The sequence below is a fragment of the Cryptomeria japonica genome, chromosome 8 (assembly GCF_030272615.1).
Source record: "Cryptomeria japonica chromosome 8, Sugi_1.0, whole genome shotgun sequence".
Classification (NCBI taxonomy): domain Eukaryota; kingdom Viridiplantae; phylum Streptophyta; class Pinopsida; order Cupressales; family Cupressaceae; genus Cryptomeria; species Cryptomeria japonica.
This window is the reverse complement of record NC_081412.1, coordinates 121,758,564-121,781,776: the sequence shown is the minus strand read 5'-3', so window position 1 is coordinate 121,781,776 and position 23,213 is coordinate 121,758,564. Positions and strand designations below refer to the sequence as shown.

At 36.6% G+C, this 23,213-nt stretch overlaps 1 protein-coding gene across 1 annotated transcript in view; it reads left to right on the top strand.

The window, feature by feature from the left end:
- Positions 1–22,480, top strand: part of LOC131857394 (uncharacterized) — a 68,094-nt gene extending 45,614 nt beyond the window's left edge. The window contains exons 3-4 of the mRNA XM_059209917.1: positions 21,594–21,755; positions 22,061–22,480. Of these exons, the coding sequence (XP_059065900.1) occupies positions 21,594–21,755; positions 22,061–22,204 (306 nt within the window). The 3' untranslated portion in view covers positions 22,205–22,480. The remainder of the gene's footprint in view (positions 1–21,593; positions 21,756–22,060) is intronic.
- The last annotated feature ends 733 nt before the right edge of the window (positions 22,481–23,213 follow it).

The following is a 23,213-nucleotide window of genomic DNA, read 5'->3' as shown; positions in this document are numbered from 1 at the left end:
GTGCATTGATTATAGGGTCCTGAATAAGAGGACAATCAAGAATAGATACCCGATACCGAGGATTGATGAGCTTATTGATGAGCTCCATGGGCCATGTTATTTTACTAAGATTGATTTACGGTCGGGATATCATCAGATCAGAGTCCGTGAGTAGGACATAGAGAAGACGGCGTTCAGATGTCATTGTGGGCACTTTGAGTTCGTAGTGATGCCATTTGGGCTCACTAATGCGCCGGCTACATTTCAGTCCACGATGAACCGGGTTTTTCATTCACAGCTAAGGAGGTTCGTCTTGGTCTTCTTTGATGATATACTCATATACAGCAAGACATGGCAGGGGCACTTAGCTCATTTGGAGACAGTGTTGAGTATCTTGGAGAGGGAGTCCTTGTACGCCAAGGAATCCAAGTGTGACTTGGGAATGACCGAATTGCTATATCTTGGTCATATTATCAGTGCAGATGGAGTGCGCATGGATCCTGAAAAGATCCGTGCCATTATTGATTGGCCCACACCGGCAAACCTGACACAGTTGAGAGGGTTTCTCGGTTTATGTGGATTCTACCGCAGATTCGTGAATGGTTATTCACGACATGCAGCCCCGATGACAGATTTAATGAAGAAGGGGGCTTTTGTTTGGACTCCTGAGGCACAGGAGTGCTTTGATAGATTCAAGGAGTTGATGACCACATGCCCAGTATTAGCACTTCCAGATTTTACGAAGCCTTTTGAGCTTCAATGTGATGCATCAGGTGAGGGCATTGGTGCGGTGCTTATGCAGGACAAGCACCCGATTGTGTACGAGAGCCGCAAGCTCAGAGGACCCAAGAGACTATATAGCATTTATGATAAGGAGATGCTCGCGATCATGCATGCCTTAGCAAAATTCAGGCAGTATCTTGTTGGCAGCAAATTTTGCATAAAAACTGATCATAACAGTTTGAGACACTTTTTAGGGCAGCGAGATCTTAATGACAGGCAGCAGAAATGGGTCAGTAAGTTGCAGGCTTATGACTTTGATATTTCATATATCAAAGGTACACAGAACGTAGTGGCTGATGCACTTTCACGTAGACCGTACTTGAGCACTATGGTTCATATCTCGGAGGATTGGAGGCATATGATAGTGGCAGAGTATGCCAAGGATAGTTGGGCCTCCAGCATTGTAGAGGGATCAACAGTTGATACCAGGTATACACTTGTAAATGACTTGATCATTTACAAGAACAGGATATTTTTGATCCCAGGTTTTGAGGTGAAGAACATCGTTATGTGGGCCTTTCATGACATGCCTACAGCAGGACATCCCGGATACCTCAAGACCTACAGGCAGATACGGGAGAGGTTCACTTGGAAAGGGCTCAAGGGAGATGTTCTTCAATACGTGCGTGAGTGCCCTATTTGTCAGCAGAACAAGCAGGAGAACACGTACCCGGCGGGTTTACTACAGCCACTTCCAATTCTTGATAGGAAGTGGGAATGCCTGTCGATGGACTTTATTACGGGCTTGCCTAAAACCCAAGGGCGTGATTGCATTTATGTAGTTGTGGATCGGCTTACGAAGTATGCCCACTTCTTTCCGATCACCATGACTTACACAGCTACACAGGTAGCAGAGGTATTCTTTCACGAGGTATTCAGACTTCATGGGTTGCCTCGGAGCATTGTGAGCGACAGAGATAGTCGGTTCCTGAGTAACTTCTGGCAGGAGGTATTCAGACTTTGTGGGACCGAGCTCACTCCGAGCACTAGTTACCACCCGCAGACTGATGGGCAGACGGAGATTGTGAACAAGTGGGTGGAAGGTTACCTCCGAAACTATATAGCAGGGCAGCAGAAGGCGTGGGTCAAATGGATACATTTGTGTGAGTGTTGCTATAACTCGACATTCCATATGACCATTCAGATGTCACCCTTCATGGCATTGTACGGGTATGAGGCGCCGAGTTTCCTTGATTTGCTACTGAGCGACAGTAGAGTGCCGAGTGCAGGAGGTTGGTTGCAGGAGAGTCAGGACACTATGAGGGCTCTCAAGGAAAATATAGCCAAGGCACAAAATCAGCAGAAACAGTATGCGGATCAAAAGAGGACGGAGAGGCATTTTGAGGTTGGTGACATGGTTTACCTCATGCTGCAGCCCTACCGTCAGTCCACTCTTAGGAAGAGTGGGTCAGAGAAGCTCAAGCCACGTTATTACGGTCCTTTCAGGATCCTGAGGAGAGTTGGCGAGGTGGCTTACGAGCTTGAGCTTCCAGCAGAGAGCAGGGTACACAATGTTTTTCACGTGTCACGTCTCAAGAAGGCGTTGGGTCACCGTGTGGTACCTTCTGCAATTCTACCTCCCTTAGATGATGAGGGAAAGTTGATTTTAGTACCTGAGTCTATCCTGGAGTACAGAGAGAGACAGTTGCGTAGGAGGACTATCAGGGAATATTTAGTGAAATGGAGAGATTTGCCTGTTGAGGATGCTACATGGGAGAGCGAGGATATTCTGCAGCATCCGGAATTGAGATTGCTTGAGGACAAGCAATTTCAGGAGGGGCGGACTGTCATGTCCCCTTCTAGTTGACATCTCTCAGAGCACAGGATTAGCCTATTATGCGACCCTCGTAGGCTGATGGGATGGATAGAGGGTCTTGATGGAGCTTGGCTCAGCTTCAGTTGTCAGTGTTGATTAGTTGGCTTTCGTTTGGGCTCATTCGGACACTTCTAGCATGAGTTGCTATTTTTAGCAGTGTCTGGCACTCAGCATGGGACCCCTGCTATTTTTAGCAGTATGGATTGAGCACGTTCAGAATCACTTCTTTATTCATCAGCATCAGACGGCTCGTGCATCGGGCGAATATTGAGAGAGATATTAATATTTAATTGATTTAATTAAATATTAATGATTGGAGCTTATAATATAAAGATATAATATTTCAAATATTATAACTTAAGTGATTTTGGCTGAGGGGTCGCCCAACATGGGAAGGGGCCAGTTGTGATTATATTTTTCAATTAAAAATTTCACCGGAGACTATTGAAGTATTAAAATCAAAAGTTCGAATTATTTTAATGATTCCCTATTATTAAAGGAATCGCACTTTTCAAGAGGTATAAGGTTTTGTTTGGAAATTGGAGCTGATTATGTTATTGTGAATTGAAAATTGATCAAGTTTTGACCAGAGCACGGAAGCCAAGGGTTTCAGTCTCAGAGCATTGGGGAACGAGCCATCTCCAGTGGAAGCGATTCAGAGGGTGTGAAATATCATCCGATTTATTGCCAGGCAGAGGGATTTCTTCATTCAGAAGAAATTACAGAGCATTCAGAGATTATTTACCTTCAGGGTTTGAGTTAGGAATTTATCCAGAGAAGTTTCTTCCACCAAGGCGCACCTTTCAGAGATAGCTGGAGATTCTTCAGAGGACCGTACATTTTTATTTATTGCTGCTGTACACAGCCGTACCATCTGTACCAGGCCGTACCATCATTAAAAGGGGCGTATTTTCTCCTTGAAGCAAATCGCCTACTTTTGGACCAGTCTGCCACTGCCAGCTTGGGCGCCTATGTTCCTGGCATCATTGTGGATCACCAGACGGAGGGAGAAAGGTGTTTTCATTGCAGCCGTACCAGATCTGGTTATTTCCAGTTTGCTGATAATACCAGGTTCTTTATTAAATAATGCTGTTTTCATTGTTGCATGTTGTCAGATCTTTATTGTATTGAATCCATATGATCAATGAATAAATCGCCAGTATTAAATCTTATATTCCCATCAATATTATTACTGTAGCATTTTATCTTGAATTTATTAGTCCATTCTTGCAAAAATCGCATTAGTTCTTCATTACACAAAACCCCAAAAACAGTCAAAAAAAAAACGCAAAAACAAACAAAATCAGTCAGATTTAGAAAACGGGGAAACAAGGGTTTCTACATAAGGCACTCTTTCCATGTATTATTTTTCTCCCTATGTCTTAGGACACAACTCAAAAGATAATTTAAAATAATTTGTGAGGGGTGTACTGACAGCCTTAGCATTCTTTATACTAAACCTATTCAGCACCTTTTCAATATATTTTTCTTGTGATGATTTTATTTCTTTTTTCCTATCTCTGATAATCTGCATTCCAAGGATTTTCTTTGTAGCACCCAAATTCTTCATTGTAAATTTCTTAGCCAATTGTTGTTTTAGTTGGCCAACTACAACCATGCTAGTTCATACTAGCATATCACCAACACAGAATAACAATACATTCACCATTCTCCAAAGTCTTATGATACACACAATGGTGAGATTTACATCTAGTAAAATTTTGCTTAGCCACAAATGAATCAATTTTAAAATACCATTGCCTTGGAGCTTGTTTCAACCCATACAAACTTTGATTTAATTTACAAATCAAATCTTCTTTACCTTTTCTCTCAATACCTTCAGGCTACTTCATGTACAACTCTTCTTCCAAGTCATCGCGTAGAAAGGTTGTCTTGATGTCAAGCTGCTCCAATTCAAGGTCATACTTAATTGCCAAACCCAACATTGTTTTGATAGAGGTCATTTTCACAACTGGTGATTTTTTTTAGTGAAATCAATGTCCTTTTGCTGATTATAACCTTTGACCACCAATTTGGCCTTGTATCTTTTTTTTCCACCTATATGCCCATCTTTTTTTAAATGCTTTCCTATTAGGTGGAAGTGACACTAAATCCCATGTGTGATTTGCCATCAAAGATTCCATTTCATCTCTCGTAGCTTGTAGTTTGCCGTCTCTGTCTTCACATGCTTCTTCAAACTTGGTTCAATTTTATTGAACAGCAGCAAATGTTGAATGAAATCATTATATTTTGTTGGAGGTCTGCACTCCCTGGTTGACCTTTGAACTTGAGGAATCAATTCGTGTGGAGTACCCTCCTCATGAGCACCGGTGGGATGATCTTGCTCTTTATTATCATGGAAATTTTGGGGGCTGAACTTGTGGTTGTATCTGTGGATGAACTTGCTCATGTGGCTGATTTAAAAATTTTCCATCACCTTTTCATTGAAGATCATATCTCTACTTCGTGTGACTTGCTTGGTAACGAGATCCCACAACCTGTAACCATATTTTTCATCGCCATATCAAACAAAGATACACCTTTTAGACTTCACCTCAAGCTTTGTTCTTTTTTCTTGTGGGATATAAACAAAAGCTTCACACCCAAAAAGTTGTAGATGATCATAAGAAATCTTCTTAGCAACCACTTTTCTTCTAGAACTCCAAAATCTAAATGATAGGATGGTCCTCTATTAATCAGGTACACTACTATATTTATAGCCTCAACCCAAAACTGTTTTCCTAAACCAGCATTAAAGAGCATATTGCATGCTCTTTCCAAATTAGTTCTATTTAGCCTTTCTACTGCACCATTTTCTTGTGGTGTAAGAGGAACTATCTTAATTCTTTGAATTCCATTCTCTGCATAATATTCATCAAATTCTCTTGAACAATACTCACCCCTATTGTTAGTTTTTATACACTTAATTTTACAACTGGTTTGGTTTTCTACAAGTTCCTTGAAATTTTAAAAAATACCAAGACTTCTTTTTTAACATATAAACCGAAAGCTTCCTAGTGCAATCATCTAATAAGGTAACAAAATAATTTGACCCACCAATAGATGGTACCTCAGAGGGGCCAAAGATATTGGAATGTACTAATTCCAACATTCGTGATTTCTCATGTTTCTTGTTGGAGAATCTTGTAGTCTATTGCTTGCCATAAATGCAATGCTCACATAACTTCAAATCTATTGATTTCAGACCTGGAAGTTGATTCTTTTTGTGCAAATATCTCGAGGCTTTTCTTGCTAATGTGACTGAACCTTTTGTGCCAAAGCTCAATTCAGCTGTCTGCAACTGCCATTGCAGTTCCCACTTCTGTTTGATCCTCTAACACATACAAAGTATCAAATTTGTTTCCTCTAGAAACTACTAAAACTCCTTTTGTCACCTTCCACGCACTTGACTCAAAAGTAAATATTACATCCTTGAGCATCCAATTGCCCAGCTGAAATCAGATTTCTTTTGTGTTGAGGAACATGTCTAACATCCTTTAGCAACCAGTTGTTACCATTTTTCAATTTTAATAAAACATCCCTTGCCAATGATATCACAAGGTTCATCATCACCAAGTTAAACTTTGCCAAATTTGTTTGCTTGATAATTTTTAAAATTCTCCTTGCATGATGTAGCATGAAATGATGCTCCTGAGTCAAGCACACAAACATGTATAGTGACTTCTCCTATAAATAAAACTAGAGCACCAACAGCTTTAGAAGTTGTATTAGCTTCATTTTCTTTTGAGTAATTTTCAGCCTTTTTTATTGACCAAGTTTCTTCTTGTTGCCTTCTTTACCACAATACCAACAATTGATAATTTTGCCTTTAGATTTTGATCTTTGTTGGACGTTGATCTTCTTCTATGATTATTCTTCCCTCATTCTTTTGATCTCCCTTTGCTATAAGTTACCAAACCATCTTTTGATGAGGTACCTTGACTTTTCCTTCTCATGTTCTCACTGAGAAGAATCTAAAAAACATCATCAAATTTTAGCACGCTTCTGTTCTTATTGGATACCAAATGATAGATAGTGCGTAGAAGCAATGCTAGTGCCTCTTCTAAAATGCTTCATATTGTAGGTGATCAAACCAAGCAATATGAAAATAAAGGTAAAAAGAAAGTGGTTTCCTCGATTCAAGGGGAGACCAAGGCAAAACAAACCTAAACCAAACAAAATATCCATAGCAAACAAAGAGGATGGAGGAAAGGTCTTATGACCACAAAGACACGTATACCACCACAATCACTCCACTGTTATGGTCATCTGAATTATGTAAATGAACTCCTGATTTTAGAAAAGAGGATTGAATTTATAGAAGCAAAGGTGCAACCTGAAGAATTCAGGTTAAAAGAAATTATGGAAATTAATGGGAATCTTGGAAGAGAAAACAAGTTGTTCAAAGAGGAAGTTGTAAAATTGCAAATCACCATGGAAAGAGGGCAGTGTTGATGTGTTTTTTATGACGCCTCAAATACAGAATAAAATACCAATTATTCTATCTTCTCTTGAACAAGGAAACCTCATATGCCAAACTTCGTGATCAAATAAGGCGACCCCAAGGTTTACAATGTGAACAATCAACTTTATGTTGTATAGATTCAGTGAATTGATGTGATATTGTTAATAACACAAAGGAACTTACATTTTGCTGGAATGTGGAATTTGATTACTAGACTCACTTGGAAAATAAAAGACAAAAAGATAAAGTTGGAGAAATCTAATCTAAACCTAAGGGCAACGATAATAACAGATAGTGCTTAGATAGATGGATTCCATAAATCAAGCCTTGCTTTGCCATGAGGAAACAACTACACAAAATTGATGCAATCTCCAAATGTAACGAAGGATTTTCATATTGTAAAACATTCATTAGATACCCTATACTAGCGCAATCCAAATGAACATCCACAATTGAACTAATGCTAAATTAGGTTCAGACTAACCATACACTGCAATTTGCAATCAACAAACTAAAAATGGTATGAATTGGAATTCCATCAAACATCTTCACATTTCTCCATCACAATCAATGAACTTCAACTAAAATTCGAGAAGTAAAAGCAATACAAAATGTTGAAACAACACATAAAGTTCCACCATATCTTCAATGAAAATCATGTATTAATTCCATCTCCTCCTACTGCTACTGCTATTTTCTAATGCGTTCAACTATTATCTCTTAACTATTAACCTTTACAAATGAGAAGGCAAAGCCTTAAATAGAGGTCTTGATTACAAATGAATGGCCAGGAATGATTCTAAATCAATGGTTGAGAAAATTCAAAAGAAACCCTAATTGGGGTAGTTACAACAATCACCTATAATCATCTAATATCACCTAGTGAGAAAATTACATATCTCGAATGATATCCTTTGAAGGAAAAGAACCAATGAGAAAATTGAGTTGTTACATCGAATTTGTGTCTTCCACATGTATAGTTGTTAATGAGTTAGGTTCATTGAACATGGACATGTTGACTTGGAATTATTTGATTGGTTGGGGTGAATAGACGCCACCTCAGCTTGCATATCTCTTGATACTCAACACCATTACCTTGCTTGACTGATTGTGATGGTTCATATTCCCAAATTGCATCATCTTTGATCAAGTTTCTAACTTTGATGAACTCTTCTAAAACTATCTTCTTTCCTTAATCACATTTCACTTTCACATCTTCATGTTCGAGAATCCACCTTGGGATGTCCCTTCATCCTTGGAATCATGAAATTCTCCTCTTTGGGCATTCTTGATCCTGAACTCCTTGATGTAATTCTTGACTTAATGTTGCAATTGTCTTATGTATGTGCATCTTGATGTCTCCTTGCATTCATCCTCTTGTTGTTGTAGTATATCCCATGTAGTTTTCCTCCTTTGCATTGTTGAGTTCCTTCCTTTGATCTTGGATTTCCAAAGGAAATCCAAGGTCGCTGTAGAGTCTTCCTTGTGATCCTTTTGAATCCTTGATATCCTTGTAGGGCCTTTCATTGTGTAATGTCCTCTTCTTTGATTCACCATTCAATTCCTCCTAAAATTGTTGATCTTGATATCCTTGCAAATGCTGTCATCTCCATGTAGTGAAGTCTTTCTTTCCATGCTCGATGCACCTTATTGCTTGCATCAAACCTGAAAAATAACACATTTGGAATCAAGAATAATGAAATAAAACTCAAACTTATACATTCCTAATTCATGATGAAGAACCTTAAGCAAGTGAAATGCAAGAAATTGGCAATAAGACAATGAAAGTTGACAATCTTGCATTCCAAATTCACTTTCATGATAACTAGCCTCACAAAAATCTTCCCATAGATCGGGAAATACACCTTTTAACTTGGAAAATATTCTGGAAATGACTTGGAAATCTCAATCACCCTTGAACAACTCCACTTTCAGGTTTAAATGATATTTTCCTTGCTCTTTGAAATCTGGAAATGGCCTCTTCAATGAAGGAATTTGCGTTAATTCTGATTAGGAATTGCTTAATTCTGATCCAAAATTTGTTTGCATCTAGGTCTGATTCGCCTTGAAGTTAGAACACTCCTTCAATGCTGGAAACTGTTCCCTCTTGCTGCTGAAATTCACACTTAACTTGCTCTGCTTTGCCTTGTGAATTTTTAGTCTGACCTGCATTTGAATGATTGAGAGAATGATTTCCATCCTCTACTTATAAGAGGTTGATCTCAGTTTTCAAAGAGGCCTCTTCAATGAAGGAATTTGCGTTAATTCTGATTAGGAATTGCTTAATTCTGATCCAAATTTGTTTGCATCTAGGTCTGATTCGCCTTGAAGTTAGAACACTCCTTCAATGCTGGAAACTGTTCTCTCTTGCCGCTGAAATTCGCACTTAACTTGCTCTGCTTTGCCTTGTGAATTTTTAGTCTGACCTGCATTTGAATGATTGAGAGAATGATTTCCATCCTCTACTTATAAGAGGTTGATCTCAGTTTTCAAAGAGGAGGTCAGCTAACTCTTTGATCTCACACTTCATCCTATGCTTGGAATTAGGTTGGCGCTTTGTGTTTGCACATGTTTCATTTTTGTTTTAGATCCAAATGTTTGTGAAGGGTCTGATGTTTTAAGTCAGCCTTGATTCACAATCCTCCACATGTTACAATTTCTCTTTAACGTTTGGATGAGGCCCTGATCAGGTCGTCCAGCTCTTTGTTTGACATTTTTGCATGAATTTCACCTTGTTCCCACACGTTTTCACTATGTTAGGTTGGCCTCTTTTGGTATTGCATTTCGGATCTTGCACACCATATATAATTGCTTTTGTTTTTCTATAAAACTCACCTTCTTCCAAGCAGAAATGTAACCTAGTTATGGATTCTTAGGCAGAGATCCGATGTCTTCTTCCAATTAGGGTGGAAATTCGACCTTAACTTGGATTCTTGAATGGGATTCTTACCTAGACAAGGACTGCTGGGTGGGATTAGGAGGTGTTCTAGGACCGTGTGGCACTAAATGAAGGCAAAGAGGGACTGCTGAGCGCAAATCAGGGACAGGCAATGACAGATGGGCACAATCAGGGGTAGGTAAGGACAAGTAGACCAGAAACTTGCCTTAGACTTGGATTTTCCAAGGAGAAATCAACCTCAACACGGATTTTTTAAGTGCAATCCAATAATAGATTGAGCATGGAAAAGAATTTTCAAATAAAATTCCAAGGTGGGATAAAGGCTTGAAGGGAGCGCAAATTTCATATGTGCATGGACAAGAAGGGGTGCTAGGGAAGGGTAGTTTTGGACTGTAGATCCCATGAGACCTAGGGACCTATAGTTCCGGATTGAAGGGCGCCACTAAGATGAGTTCAAGAATTTGTATGAGCTCACTTCCAACCTATCCAAGGATTGAATCCAAAGCAAGGCAAACTTAAAGAGGTAATCCAAGACACAAGAGCACTAGAGATGAGTGAAGGACAATGGAGCGCTAAACACACATTGACAAGGAATTCCAAGCGATGGCTAAGGTTAATCATGGAATTGCAAGTGCTAAAATGATGAAAGCAAGGAATGTTGAGCGCTAAAACATGTTGATCAAGGAATTGCAAGCGCTAAAAAAAGATGCACATGGACAAACAACTTTGTGAAGAGTTTGCAAAGGAAAAAAATAATTTTGATTGCGTTTCCATGTTTAGACTTTGCCCTTGCATTTTGAACTTGGGAATTCCATATTTAAACTTAGGATTTAATTTTTTTTTGAATTTAGAATTCCACACTCTACACAAGGAATTGAAACAAATTTTGCACTTTGTCCAAGGATTTTTTTTACAAAATTTTCCTTATTTTTCTCTCTTGTCAAGATCGGATAATAACAAGGAATCTTGTCTAGGCATCGAATTTTCATCATTTTCCACACTTAGCATCTCAATTTTTTCAATCTCTTGACAATTTTCTTTGACAACATTGACAAGATTTTACAACTCTTGACAACCTTTGACAAAATTGATAAATTTGACAATCTTGCCCTCAATGTATAGTCCTGGGGCTCAATCATGGATTCCGGGCTTGAAAATTGAATTCTTAACTTGATCACACCCTAAGGATGAATTTTGCACTTTGAGTCATTTCAAGAATTTACTCAACACTAACCCCTAGTCTTGACAAGATGAAAACCCTTCTCTCAAACAAAGGCTAAAGTATCAAGATTATTGCCAAGCTGAAGACAACTAAACAAAACACTAAGCTAGAAAGCGAAGAAGTGGGGGTCCCCATTTGCAATGGGGTGTGTGTGTTTATGAAACAATACGCAGGAGAGTTGAATTGCTAAAAGCAAGAGTTACTAAAAACAAGAACAACAAAAAAGAAGAGTTTAGAGTCAATAGAAGTAAGTGGCACAATGCAAATGGAAGAAATTCAATCAGCAACAAAAAACATAAGAATAAAAGAAAATAGTATAAGAGGCCAAATCTTGGGCACAAATTGTTAATGGACCTTCAACCGAGCAAATAGAAATCATAATAAAACAAATTAGGAAACAATTAAGAGAAGAAAAAGACAACAGGACAAGGCTGCAAATTTCATAATCAAAGGTTTGAAGGATTTTGGTGAGAAGGAAAGGGCTGAGATTTTAGTAAGAGATTTTCTTAAGGATAAGCTGAGGTGGTTAGGCAGTATTCAACAAGCAAATCTGATTGGAAAGAAAACAGATGACGACAAAAACAGGCATGTAAAACAGATGACGACAAAAATAGGCATGTAAGGGCTACCTTAAGATGCGTGGAAGACAAGAATGCGATCTTAAATGATAGGGGAATTCTTAGAGGCACTCAATTTTACTTTGAAGAAGAATTGACATTTGCACAACAAGAAGAGTTAAGGAAAGAGTGGGAGAAAGTAAAAACAGCAAGAGAAGCAGGAAAATGGGCTTGGCTGAAAAATGGTAAAGCTGAAATCAGCAATCGATTTTCACACAAGAAATAGGGATGTGGGGCCCCACAAGAGTATCTTCATATGATAAGTTGGAATAGTAGGGGTTACCCGTGGAGGAGAGGACTGGGGTTGTGGCCTATCTCAAAAGGGAGAGACATTATTATTCTTAAAGAAATGCATGAGCATGATGGATGCATAGATCTTGAAGGTCATGATGGATGGAATGAAGGGTTTGAAATAGGTAATGGGCATGAAGGGATTGCAATCTTAATTAGAGAATTGTGGGGTGGTATTGTAAAAGTTGAAAAAGAGGATCCAAATAAATGGTTTATTTGGTTGAAAATAGCAGATAATGAGGTTATATTATGGTTGGTTGCATGTTACTTTGCCCCAAAAACTCAAGGTTCTACAAGAAGAAGAATCTTGAGAGTGAAGATCCATATACAACTTAAAAAAACTAAATGTCTTTAGCACTTCAAGAGAGATTGTTCTGGTTGGTGATTTTAATGCAAGGATGACAAACAATCAGTCTATTTAGTTGGATAGCGAGAGAGGAGGAGACAACAAACCATTATGGCTAGAGGAAAATGGGGATCAACTTTGGGAAAGGGTTTCCCAAGATGGGCAGGGGAGTGTGTCTCCTTTTGGAGTAGAGCTTCTAGGTATATGTAGCTTGTATGGCTTAGTTATTTGTAACAGTATGAAAAGTTGGCCATGATTAGGAGGTATTGCCTGTTAAACATACAATGGGCAAAATGTAGTGGATTATGTTTTGTGATCTCAAATTCTATTTCTAGACTGTTCGATTTCAATATTAGGAGCTGCCCCTTTGAGCTAAAATTTGATCACATGCCACTTGTTAAGTTTGGCATCCACACTAACAACCCTCATAAAGGATAGGACTGACACTTGCATAAGAAAGGTCACCCACAAAGAAAAATCATTGTGAATCAAGAAAATCAAGAGCTATTTGTTGCTGCATTGGATCAACATTTTCAAATAGCAAAAAATGACATTTTATGCAAGGAAAACAGGGAAGGAAAAGACTATATTTGCAATAGCTTGCTAGTTCCTTTAATTCACAAGGCTCTAAAAGAGTGTGCAAAAGATCTCGTCATAAGAAGAGAATTAACAATACATTCCCATCTAAGCCATGGTATTGTTGTGATCTAATCACACATCACCCAATCCCAAATGGGGACCCCCTACTTTTTAGGTCCTCATGGTCTTTTGGTTGTGGTTCTTTGGGTCTTTTCAATTCCTTCAGTCTCCCCAATATGCAAGTGTTTTTGATTAATTTTGATCAAGTCTACAGGTCCTTTGAGCAAATTTGACTAAGTCTAGAACCTATTTTGTTTGCTTAGGGTTTTTGCCCTTCAAACTTTAGGTTTGAGGTCATTTCCTTAGGGTTTTGGAAAATCTGAACATTGCAATGAAGTCAAGACCCTTCAAGGAAACTACCAGTGAAATTTGAGCGAATTTTGAGCACTTACTATTTTTAGTAAGTTTCACTGTGTTCCAGATTGACCTAATTTTGCCAAAAAAACTTACTATTTTTAGCAGTTTCTATTTTAGTGTCACCCTATCTTGGTTTGCCCTAATTTGATGTTTGGAAGTACTTACTATTTTTAGTAAGTTTATTATTGGCTAGTCCACCTCAGGCAGTGGTCAACACACCAATGGCAGAGCATTCCTGAAAATCCAAGTCCAAATCTAGGAAGTTGAAAAAGCAGGCAGTTGATTAGAAAATGGCTAAGTATGGAGTTCTTTCCTAAAGTGGAAAAGGCACGAAAATCCTTCCAAGGCAAGAGAAATCCACTTTATCCCAAGAAAGGCATCTAAATTCAGGTGATGGGCAAAATCATCTAAGGCAAGGAAGAGTTCCTAAACTTCATCAAATTTCCTTCATTATTGTCAAATTCTGCCCAAGGAGAAGGTAGGGCACCAAATCAAGGTGAGGAGGGAATTTCCTTCCAAGAGTCAAATTCCTCCACCAAGGCAAAATAGAGCCCAAGTTTGGAGTAGGGTACCAAATGGGGGTCTTGCAGGAATTTTCAAGATTTTCAAAAATCTTGCACCTAGTGGAATTAGCTCCCACACTTGGAGGAGAGCGCCAAAATGAGGTAAGGGAGGAATTTCTCTCCCAAGCAATAAATCCTTCTCTTAGTGAAATTTCCACCCAAAGTCAGGACTGGGCGCCAAATAGAGGGGAAGGAGGAATTTTCCTCCAAAAAACATTTTCTTGCTTCGTGGTGGAATAGCGCTCTTGGATGGAGATGGGTGCTAAAGCATGGTATAGGAAGAATTTCCTACAAACAAAATTCCGCCTCCATAGGTCAAATTCACCCAAGTTGAGGTGAGGGCGCTAAAGTAAGGTAAAGGAGGAATTTTCCTCCAAGGTTAGAATTCCTCCACAAGGTGAAAATGCCTCCCAAGTCAAGAGAGGAGCACTAGAAACATGAAGAGGAGGAAATTTTCAAGATTTTCAAAATTCTTCCCCCCAATTCAAGCTACGCCCAAGGACAGAGGAAAACAAGGTATTCATAGCTAGAGGAAAAAATTCAAATTTCCTCCTTCATGAACAAATCACGCCCAAGATGAAGAAATTCCAAGATGAGAAAAAATTGACTAAGTGAGAATTTTCTCTCTCCTAAATTCCAAAACTCCAAACAAGACAATTCCTTAGACATGGGAAAAATGGTTAGTGGTTAGAAAAATCTTCCTTCAAGATGAGGTGTGCACGAGAACACGAAAAATTCCTTCAAGAACATAAATCTCTCTAGAAAGGATTTTCTCTCTCCAAGAATTCCAGACGTACATAATTCCTTCAGAAGTGGAAAAAATTGTTAATGGAAAATATTTCAAGTAACGAGGACACTTAAATGTTGGAATTCAAATTGGAGATTGTGCCAAGTATCATCGTAGGAAAGCTGGAGGTCGTCATCACCAGATTTGTTGCATTCACCATAAATGAATGGTATCATGGTCATCTATTTTTGGACGAGAATCTATTGATTGCATGAAGGCATGGTGGCACATTTATTGCCAGTGGATACTTTGATCGGGTAGAGTCTGATTAATTGCATGGTGGTTGGCATATTCAAGGAAGTAGTGGCCGAGTAATTGCATGGCGACTGGCATATTTCAGGAGATAGTGGCCCATTAATGCATGTTAGGTGATTTTTTAATGTAATGGGGTATTTAATGCATTATGGATGCCATTTTTAGAGCAAAGAGCAATTAATAGATAGTGGGCATGATTCCTCATTAATGATTATTCCCCACTACTTGGCGTCATGGTTGGGAATATTTGGTCAAACCCTAATTAGGGTTTTGCATGTTGATCTTAGCCATTGAATGGCGTGTAATCTTGGCCGTCCATTCTCTTCTTGGAGGCCTATAAAGGGGGTCACCCCTTCATTTGTAAAGGAGGGAGATTTGTATGAAATTGTTGCGATAAGTTACTGAAGTAATAAATAGTGATACATTGTTCTTTGATGGTGTTCATATGTGTTATTTCTTAACTTGCATGGTTTCACCTTCCTCACTTAGTTTAGATTTGTTTGAAGCATTTAAATGAATGAGATAGATTGCATTGCTTTGTGGTGAGATCAATACGCTCATACCTTTGCTGATAGATGATTTCTATCAGTAGTGCAAGGTTGGACTGAGCTATTTTATGTGCTCGTTCTTAATCTGGATTATTGGACGAACATTGTTCTTTGATGGTGTTCATTAATGATTTAAAATCTTATAAGCACAACCTTTGAAGATTGCACCCACTTTATGTAGTTGTCTGAAAGTGGTGAAGTAAAGTGTGTTTGATCTCGCCTGAATCATTGTTATCTTTCAAGTTCTTATATTTAGCTTAGTCTTCCTAAGCCCTTTCCCCCTTAAATCTCAGTTCATTCTAGTTTAGTTCCTTTGAAGAAGAAGCATCGCAAAATTGCTATATCCGATGATGAAGTTCCAACCAGAGAAAAGAAGTGAAAGAATGATCCAAACGTAAGTCCCCTTGGATTACCAACAACATCACCACATGAGTCTATATCCATAGTAAAGTCACTAGTACGCAGTTGGAACCTTGGAGTCAATGTATGATCTTCTTGCAATCTTAGCATACATCTGATTTTGATCAAGAGAGGATAAAGTGACCGTTGGAAAACTTTATTCTATGTTGGTGTGGTCACAAAAAACTAGCCAATAGGGATGATGAAGATTGCAAGGCTGCAAAAAGAACTATCAAAGAGAATGAATTTGACAAGGAAAGAAAAATAAACTATGAGAAATTGATAAAATCTAAAAGAAAATTTATGTCGTCTCAAGAAGGAAAAAGTTATATGTTTAGGTGAAAACAATCCCAAAGGATTTTGGAGAGAGCTTAAGCAATAGAGAAAACAAATAGAAAACAATATCATGGTTGCTCAATGGTTAGACTATGTGAAACTCCTTTATGAGCAGGTGCAAGATAAATGTAGTCCCCCCTTAGTTAACACTTCATTTGAACACTTCTTGGTGGAAGATGTCAAACAAGGTATAAAGAGCTTAGCAAGTAATAAAGCACAAGACATTGATGGGCTACATGTTGAATTCTTAAAGTGGGGAGTGGAGCTGCTTGCTCCTCACATTCAAATATTTTTCAACAAAGTCACTCAAAATGGTTTTCCGGTGGATGGACTACTAGTGCGGTTATCCCTCTTCACAAGAATTGACATCTTAATAACCCATCTAACTACCATACTATTATGGTCAATCTGCTTCTTGGAAAGCTATTTGGGAGCATGATAGAGTGCAAAATCAGCAGTTGGGCAGAAAAGGAAGGAAAAAGAGCGAAAGGGCAGGTTGGGTTTAGACCAAGGCACTCTACCATCAACCACTGCGTTATCCTTAGACATCTTATTGAAAAACTTTGGGACTTCCAGGGTAGGGAAGGCTTTTTTTGCTTCATAGATTTCAAAAGAACCTTTGACACTGTGCCTAGGGACAAACTTTGGAAAAGAATGGAGGAACTCAAGATTCCGAATGAGCTTAGAGCAGTAGTGTATAGGCTTTATGAGCAGGTTAGAGTTAAAATCAGAACTAAAGAAGGTATGTCAGAATGTTGCGGCAATGATATTGGAGTAAAACAAGGATGCCCCATCTCCCCCACTCTATTTGGCTTGTATATTGATTATACTTGAAGAATGGCTAAATAAAACTATTGGGGAGGGCGTCCAACTTGCTAGATATGTGGTGAAGCTATTTCTTTATGCGAACAATCTGATTCTAATTGCAAAAACTGCCCATGGTTTGAGAGAACATTTGAATCTTTAGAGATCTTTGGCCAGGTTCAGGTGAACACCAACAAGACTAAGGTCATTATTTTTTCTTTAAAGAGGAAGAAACAACAAGTTAATTTCATCTTTGAAGGAAGTGCATTAGAGATCGTGGAGGAATATAAGTACTTGGGAATTGATTCTTACAATAGGTTCAGTTGGGAGGCTTGTAGAACAAAATGGATATAAGGGGCCTGGAGAGCTACTTTTCTGTTGCAAAATAGGTGTAGACAAGCAAGGTTATGGGATTGGAAAACCAAGAAAACTCTTTTTGGTCTATTGGTCATGCCAGTTGTACTCTACGGTTGTGAGGTATGGGGGAGCAACCTATCAAATCACAAATGGAAATAGATAGAAAGAATCCAAAAACATCTTATCACTAGTAGCCTCAAAGTCAAATCAACAGTCCCTTATGAGATTCTCTTAGCTGAAGCAGGAATGTTTCTAGTGGAAGCTTCAATGATAATCTGTTTGTTAAGCTATCTTAAAAAAGTTGAAAACATGGATAAACACAGTTGGCCCTAAATGGTTGTTGAGGAGAAGCCGGATCGTAGAAAGAAGACATGGATGAAACAAAACAACAAGTAGGTGAGCCAATGAGACATTAACTTGCAAAAATGCCCCAACACTAATGAAGAGATAAAAAGATTTGTGTTTGAAAAATTCAGGGCTGCCATGTGGACAAAGCAAATTGGTTGAAAAAAAGCTCATTATGTTGAAGAGTTCAATTCCACATGGGAACATGATGAAAAAGACTACTTGCCGGTTGTGATTAAGGGTAAGGCTAGATTGTTAGTGGCACAACTAAGAACCGGGTCTTATCATCTTAGGTGAGATAGATAGATGGATGGTCCCCAAAGAAGTTTGAGAAGAAAGAATGTGTATTTTTTGCAGCAAAGGGGTAGTTGAAATTGAATGGCACTTTATCATCGAGTGTGCTGCTTACCAGGATATTCATGGTCAATATGAGAACAGCTTGAAGGTTAGTTGTCTAAACCAATTTTTTAGGAAGCAAGGCTTCACAACGCTGCTACTTTCTTGGTAAAGATTCATAATCGAGGAGCAAACATCGAAAAAAAATTGAAGATGGCTTAGGATGCGATTCTTGGTCCCTTAGACTTCTGGTCTCGTGGACATCATTAAAAATCCTTCAATTCAATTCAATGAAAAGTTTCCTCATCCCCACAAGGGGACCCATACATCAAGTAGGCAAGCTGGCAAGGCTAGGACCTAAAAGGTCGCTTTTCAACTAATAACAAAATACGCTCTCCCTTAGTAGTGGCAGCTTAGCCAAAGGACACTTTTGTCATAAGTCTATGCTTAGTCAACATGTTCCAATCAGCCAATTAAGGGCAGAGATACTGAGGTCTATGTATCACAATTGTATCCATAAAAAAAATGCATTTTAAACATTTTGATTGATTGAAAGCAGAACAAAACTTTAGCATGAATTTTCTAGCACCATACGTACAACCAATCTGTTCTAGAGTTGTGTTTTAAAACAAGATTTCTTGGACTCCAAACAGGGGCAAAAATTGTACATAAGTTGCCCGAGACTCCAGCTTAGGCCAAATGGAATTTAGTTTTTTATTTGCAAGAGAACCACCATCTTAATGTAGTTAGTAGATAAAGCTTGAGAAAAATTCAGATTATCACTCAGCATTAAATCATAGAGAATAAAGGTGGGCCTGCAACATGGCAAATGTTCCTTTATCCACGTTCTTCAAAGGAAAGCCACTCTGCATCTATGTCTCGTGCCCACCTTCCCACAAATTAACCTTAAAAAAGGATTAAATACCTTTATCCATTCATGATTTATAAAGCCTCTGGTCTTGAGTGAAGTTGAATTTCTAATAGAGAGGCTGTACCAACGTGATCATTATAAATAGGAAAACCAGGGTGACTCAAAAACTGCTTTATATAATCACAAGCTTTTTATATAGAGCCAAAGACGTGCGACCAAAAAGCCTCAGTGAGGAAGTTCCTGGACGTTTGATCCATCTATGGCAGATTTTTCCAATTAGGATTATCCCTAGAATGGCGTACAATTGATATATTTATTCGGCTCCATATCATAAACCTGGGAATTGTGAAAAATCCAAGATAAAGAGTAATGTAGATTACAAGCGAACCTGATATCTCCCTACTTTAGGGTAAGGTCCCATGCAGGGGGCTTCCTAAAAAATTTCAGTGGGTGCTGTTGAGATTTTTTTGGAATATTTTAAAGCTGGTGGTGTCATGATTTAGTAGTGTAGTTCAGCTTAAAAGTTTAAACTCCAAAATTTAGGAAAGCTGACGATCTCATGAAGAATGCTGCAAATAAAAAAATTAATAAATAAACACCATTTTCCTTCTATTTCTTTTCTGGTTGGAATCTAAAATATTGGCTAATTGAAAAGTGGCAGAAAAAATTCCTTAGAAGCTGGTGGGGCAATTTCTAGCCCCACCCCGATTCTACTCGCTGAAATTTGCAGTCCTAAAAAAGTAGGGGCTGCAATTTTTCAGAGAAAGATTCTAAATAATTTTGTAGCATAATTTCTTTGATTCATGCTACCTCCTCCTCCATGAAAACAGATCCTGAAGTCTCTCATGGGACCATACTGTTAGAGAGCACATTACAATGCGATCTTCTCAAATTTTTATTTATTCTATCCAAAATCCAGTTCAAGATTTGCTTAAAATGACAATTCTAACTGAATGGTATCCCCAAATATTTGATGTTTTCTAGTCCTATATAACTGAGCTCTTGGTGGAAAGATCTTGCCAACTTATTTTATAAGATTTGTGAACGCTTTCTTGGAACTTAAGAAAAAAACAATAAATACTCAAAATTGAAACTAAGCTCGAAAATTTGATTTTATTCCAAATAGGGTAAAAAGGTATTACCAACAAATTGATCTTGAGGTGATTATGCAAGACTTAAACCTTAGACAAGAGGATCCACGAACTAATATATCAAGAAATATTGCACCATTTCAACACCAAGGACAAATAGTGAAAGTGCAAGGGAATGGAGGATGAGAAAGGTCCTAATAAAATATTTGGTTTGGGTACTCCTTTAACATTAATATTAGTCTTTGAACAGTTGTTTATGAAGTATGGATATTTTTAGCCATGTTGATATATTTAATTGTTTGTAGATATCAACATAATTTCTTCTTTTCCTTCGTTCAAATTCATTCTAAATTTCATTGTTATTTGATAGTATTATTATAATATTCTTATCGATTAATAATATCTTTGTAATGTTCCTATTGGTTAATAGTATCCTTATAATGTTCCTAATGTTCCTAATGATTAGAAACAAATATAAAAGTTATCTCATAGATTCTTTTTTACATCTCCAAAGTAAATTTGTAGGAGAGTTTGGTCAAAGTTGATTGTTTATGCTAAAAACCAATTTATTTATTAGTAGAACTATTCTTTTAGCTTAGAAAATCAATAAAAACATGTTTTAATTATAGTATTAGTAGAAATCAACTAAAATTTGCACCTCAAATATAACTAATATATCAGATGAATATTTCAATTGAATTGGAAGTTCAATGTTATGTATGGATGGATTTTTTGTTTTTTCTTAAAATGTGAAAATATATACTTCTAGAGGTTTAGGTAGCTCAAGTGTTGTGTTCAACTTATGATTTGTCCATAGTGTTGATGAGGGTGTGTTGCTTGTGGTTCCAGAAATTATAGGGGGCTTGTTGTAAAGAACTAAGCTGCAATAAACTCTTGATTCTTTTTAGATGAAAAAATAAATAAATTATTTATATCAAATGTCTTGGCTACTATTAATTAAATAAATTGATCCTTTAATTTAAAAAATTAATATACATAATAATTAAAATAACTAAATAAAAATATATGAATAGAAATATTTTCATATCTTAAATTTAAATAAACTCAAATTTGTAATATTGTTACTACTAATGATTTATGAGAATAGATTAGTTTTTATTAAAATTTTAATTTGACTATAATAATAAATATTATAATATATAAATATTTAAAATTAAATTTAAATTCAAGATATAATTAAAAAAAATTATTTACGTAATCTAAAAATATTTTAATTAAAAATAAAATAATATAAATTAAATTATTATTTAAATATATAACATCATGTTATTATTTTTATAATAAATATCTTTCTGTATTTTAAGTTCATTTTTTATGCAGGAAAACTATGAACCAAATTTTACTGTTTTTTTTTCTTAAAGATAAACTACTGCCATATGGGGGCAGTTCCCTTTCTATTAGCATTAAATAAAAAGATTACTACTGTTTATTTTTGACGCCATGTAAATATTTATTTTGGTGTGCAGCAAAATTTCTATAATAAGCCAACACTTCAAACATCACCAGCAACCATCACACAACAAATTATCCATTTTGCATTAGAAAAAACTGGGAATTCTTCATTCGAAAAATTTGTGTTGGGCTTTCAAGATAAATCAAGTGATATGACAACAAGAATATCATTTAAGGTAATTCAATTAATTGTTAAGTAATTGATTTTGTTGTTTAAGGATATTAGTTTTTCACAATTCATAATAATTTTTTTTTGATGATTCTAGATTAGATTGTACATTTTTTTTGCATCAGCGTTCTGGATCATATTCTTGATTCATCATCAGAATGTTAGAGAATCTAACATCCTGATGATGGATCATAGAATATGATAGGAAGCGCTGATGTAAAAAAAACACACAATCTAATTCAGAAACAACAAAAATATTTTGTTGCGCCCTTTAATAATTTGCTGAACTTTTCTTTCTTGGAATGTATGTAGTATGGCTGTTCCAGGGCGGTGACAGGTACACCTTACTTCTTTGTCAATGGCATCCCGCTAAATATTGAAGAGACGTTAGATTTTGCCAAATGGAAGAGCATTATCGATCCATTGCTGGCTGAACAAGCTCAAGCTTACACTTAAAAGACATAGTAGAATAGATGTTTTTTTTTCCATCTTTAATACTGTTATTGGCAAGTACACTATTATAATCAGATTGCTTAATTAATTATTATTAAATATATCTTAATATTTTTATGTAAAATAAATATTTATATTTTGTAAAGTCTAAATCAGTGATATGCAATGTCATATCAATTAATTACTTTAATATGAATATTTATACAGCCTAATAATATGGCCTAGAAAAGCAACATAGTAAGAATGATAAGTTGTTTTAAATAAAAATTATATTTTTTAGATGTTTTTGTAGTTTGGATTATTTGGGGAAGTACATGTGCATCTCCAACATGCATGAAAGTGAATATTTGAAAGGCTTGATTTTTTTTTCCTCAGGGTTACATGTTTGTTTGTCAATGCTTTACATTCATATGCATATATATTTTTTATATAGGTGGGGGAATGTTTAGACGTTTTAAAAGATTTTTATTTTATTTTATTAAGTTTTTACTTAAGAATTATTATTTTATTTTATTCGTTGTTTATTTATTTTCTTAAAAAGATATTTTATTTATGATTTTTTTTTTATTTGATTAAATTTTTTTAAAGAAATTTTATTTACAAAAGAATTATTTAAATAAATAATGTAAACAGAAAGTTATTATATTTTAAATAAACCAAAATAACTCTTAGATAAAATAAAACTTAGAAGAATTTTGTTGGAGGCAAGGTGATTAGGAAAGAATTAGAAGTTTCTTATTGATGTATACCATCTTGGGATTCTCATTCATCCCTAGCTTTACCCCCTCAACATCATTTTCAATGTGTTGACTTTCCCCAATTCCTAAAGCAATCTCCATTATCAAACATATTTTCTAAGGCAACTAACCCTTTAGGAATAGCATTTGTTTTCAACTACACTACCTCATTCCCAAACAAGGTTTCTTTTCTATTTTCTATTTCAATCATTGGCTACCAATCAATGAGTTTATTATCAAATTCATCCATACCATTCAAAAACTCGTAGATCAAT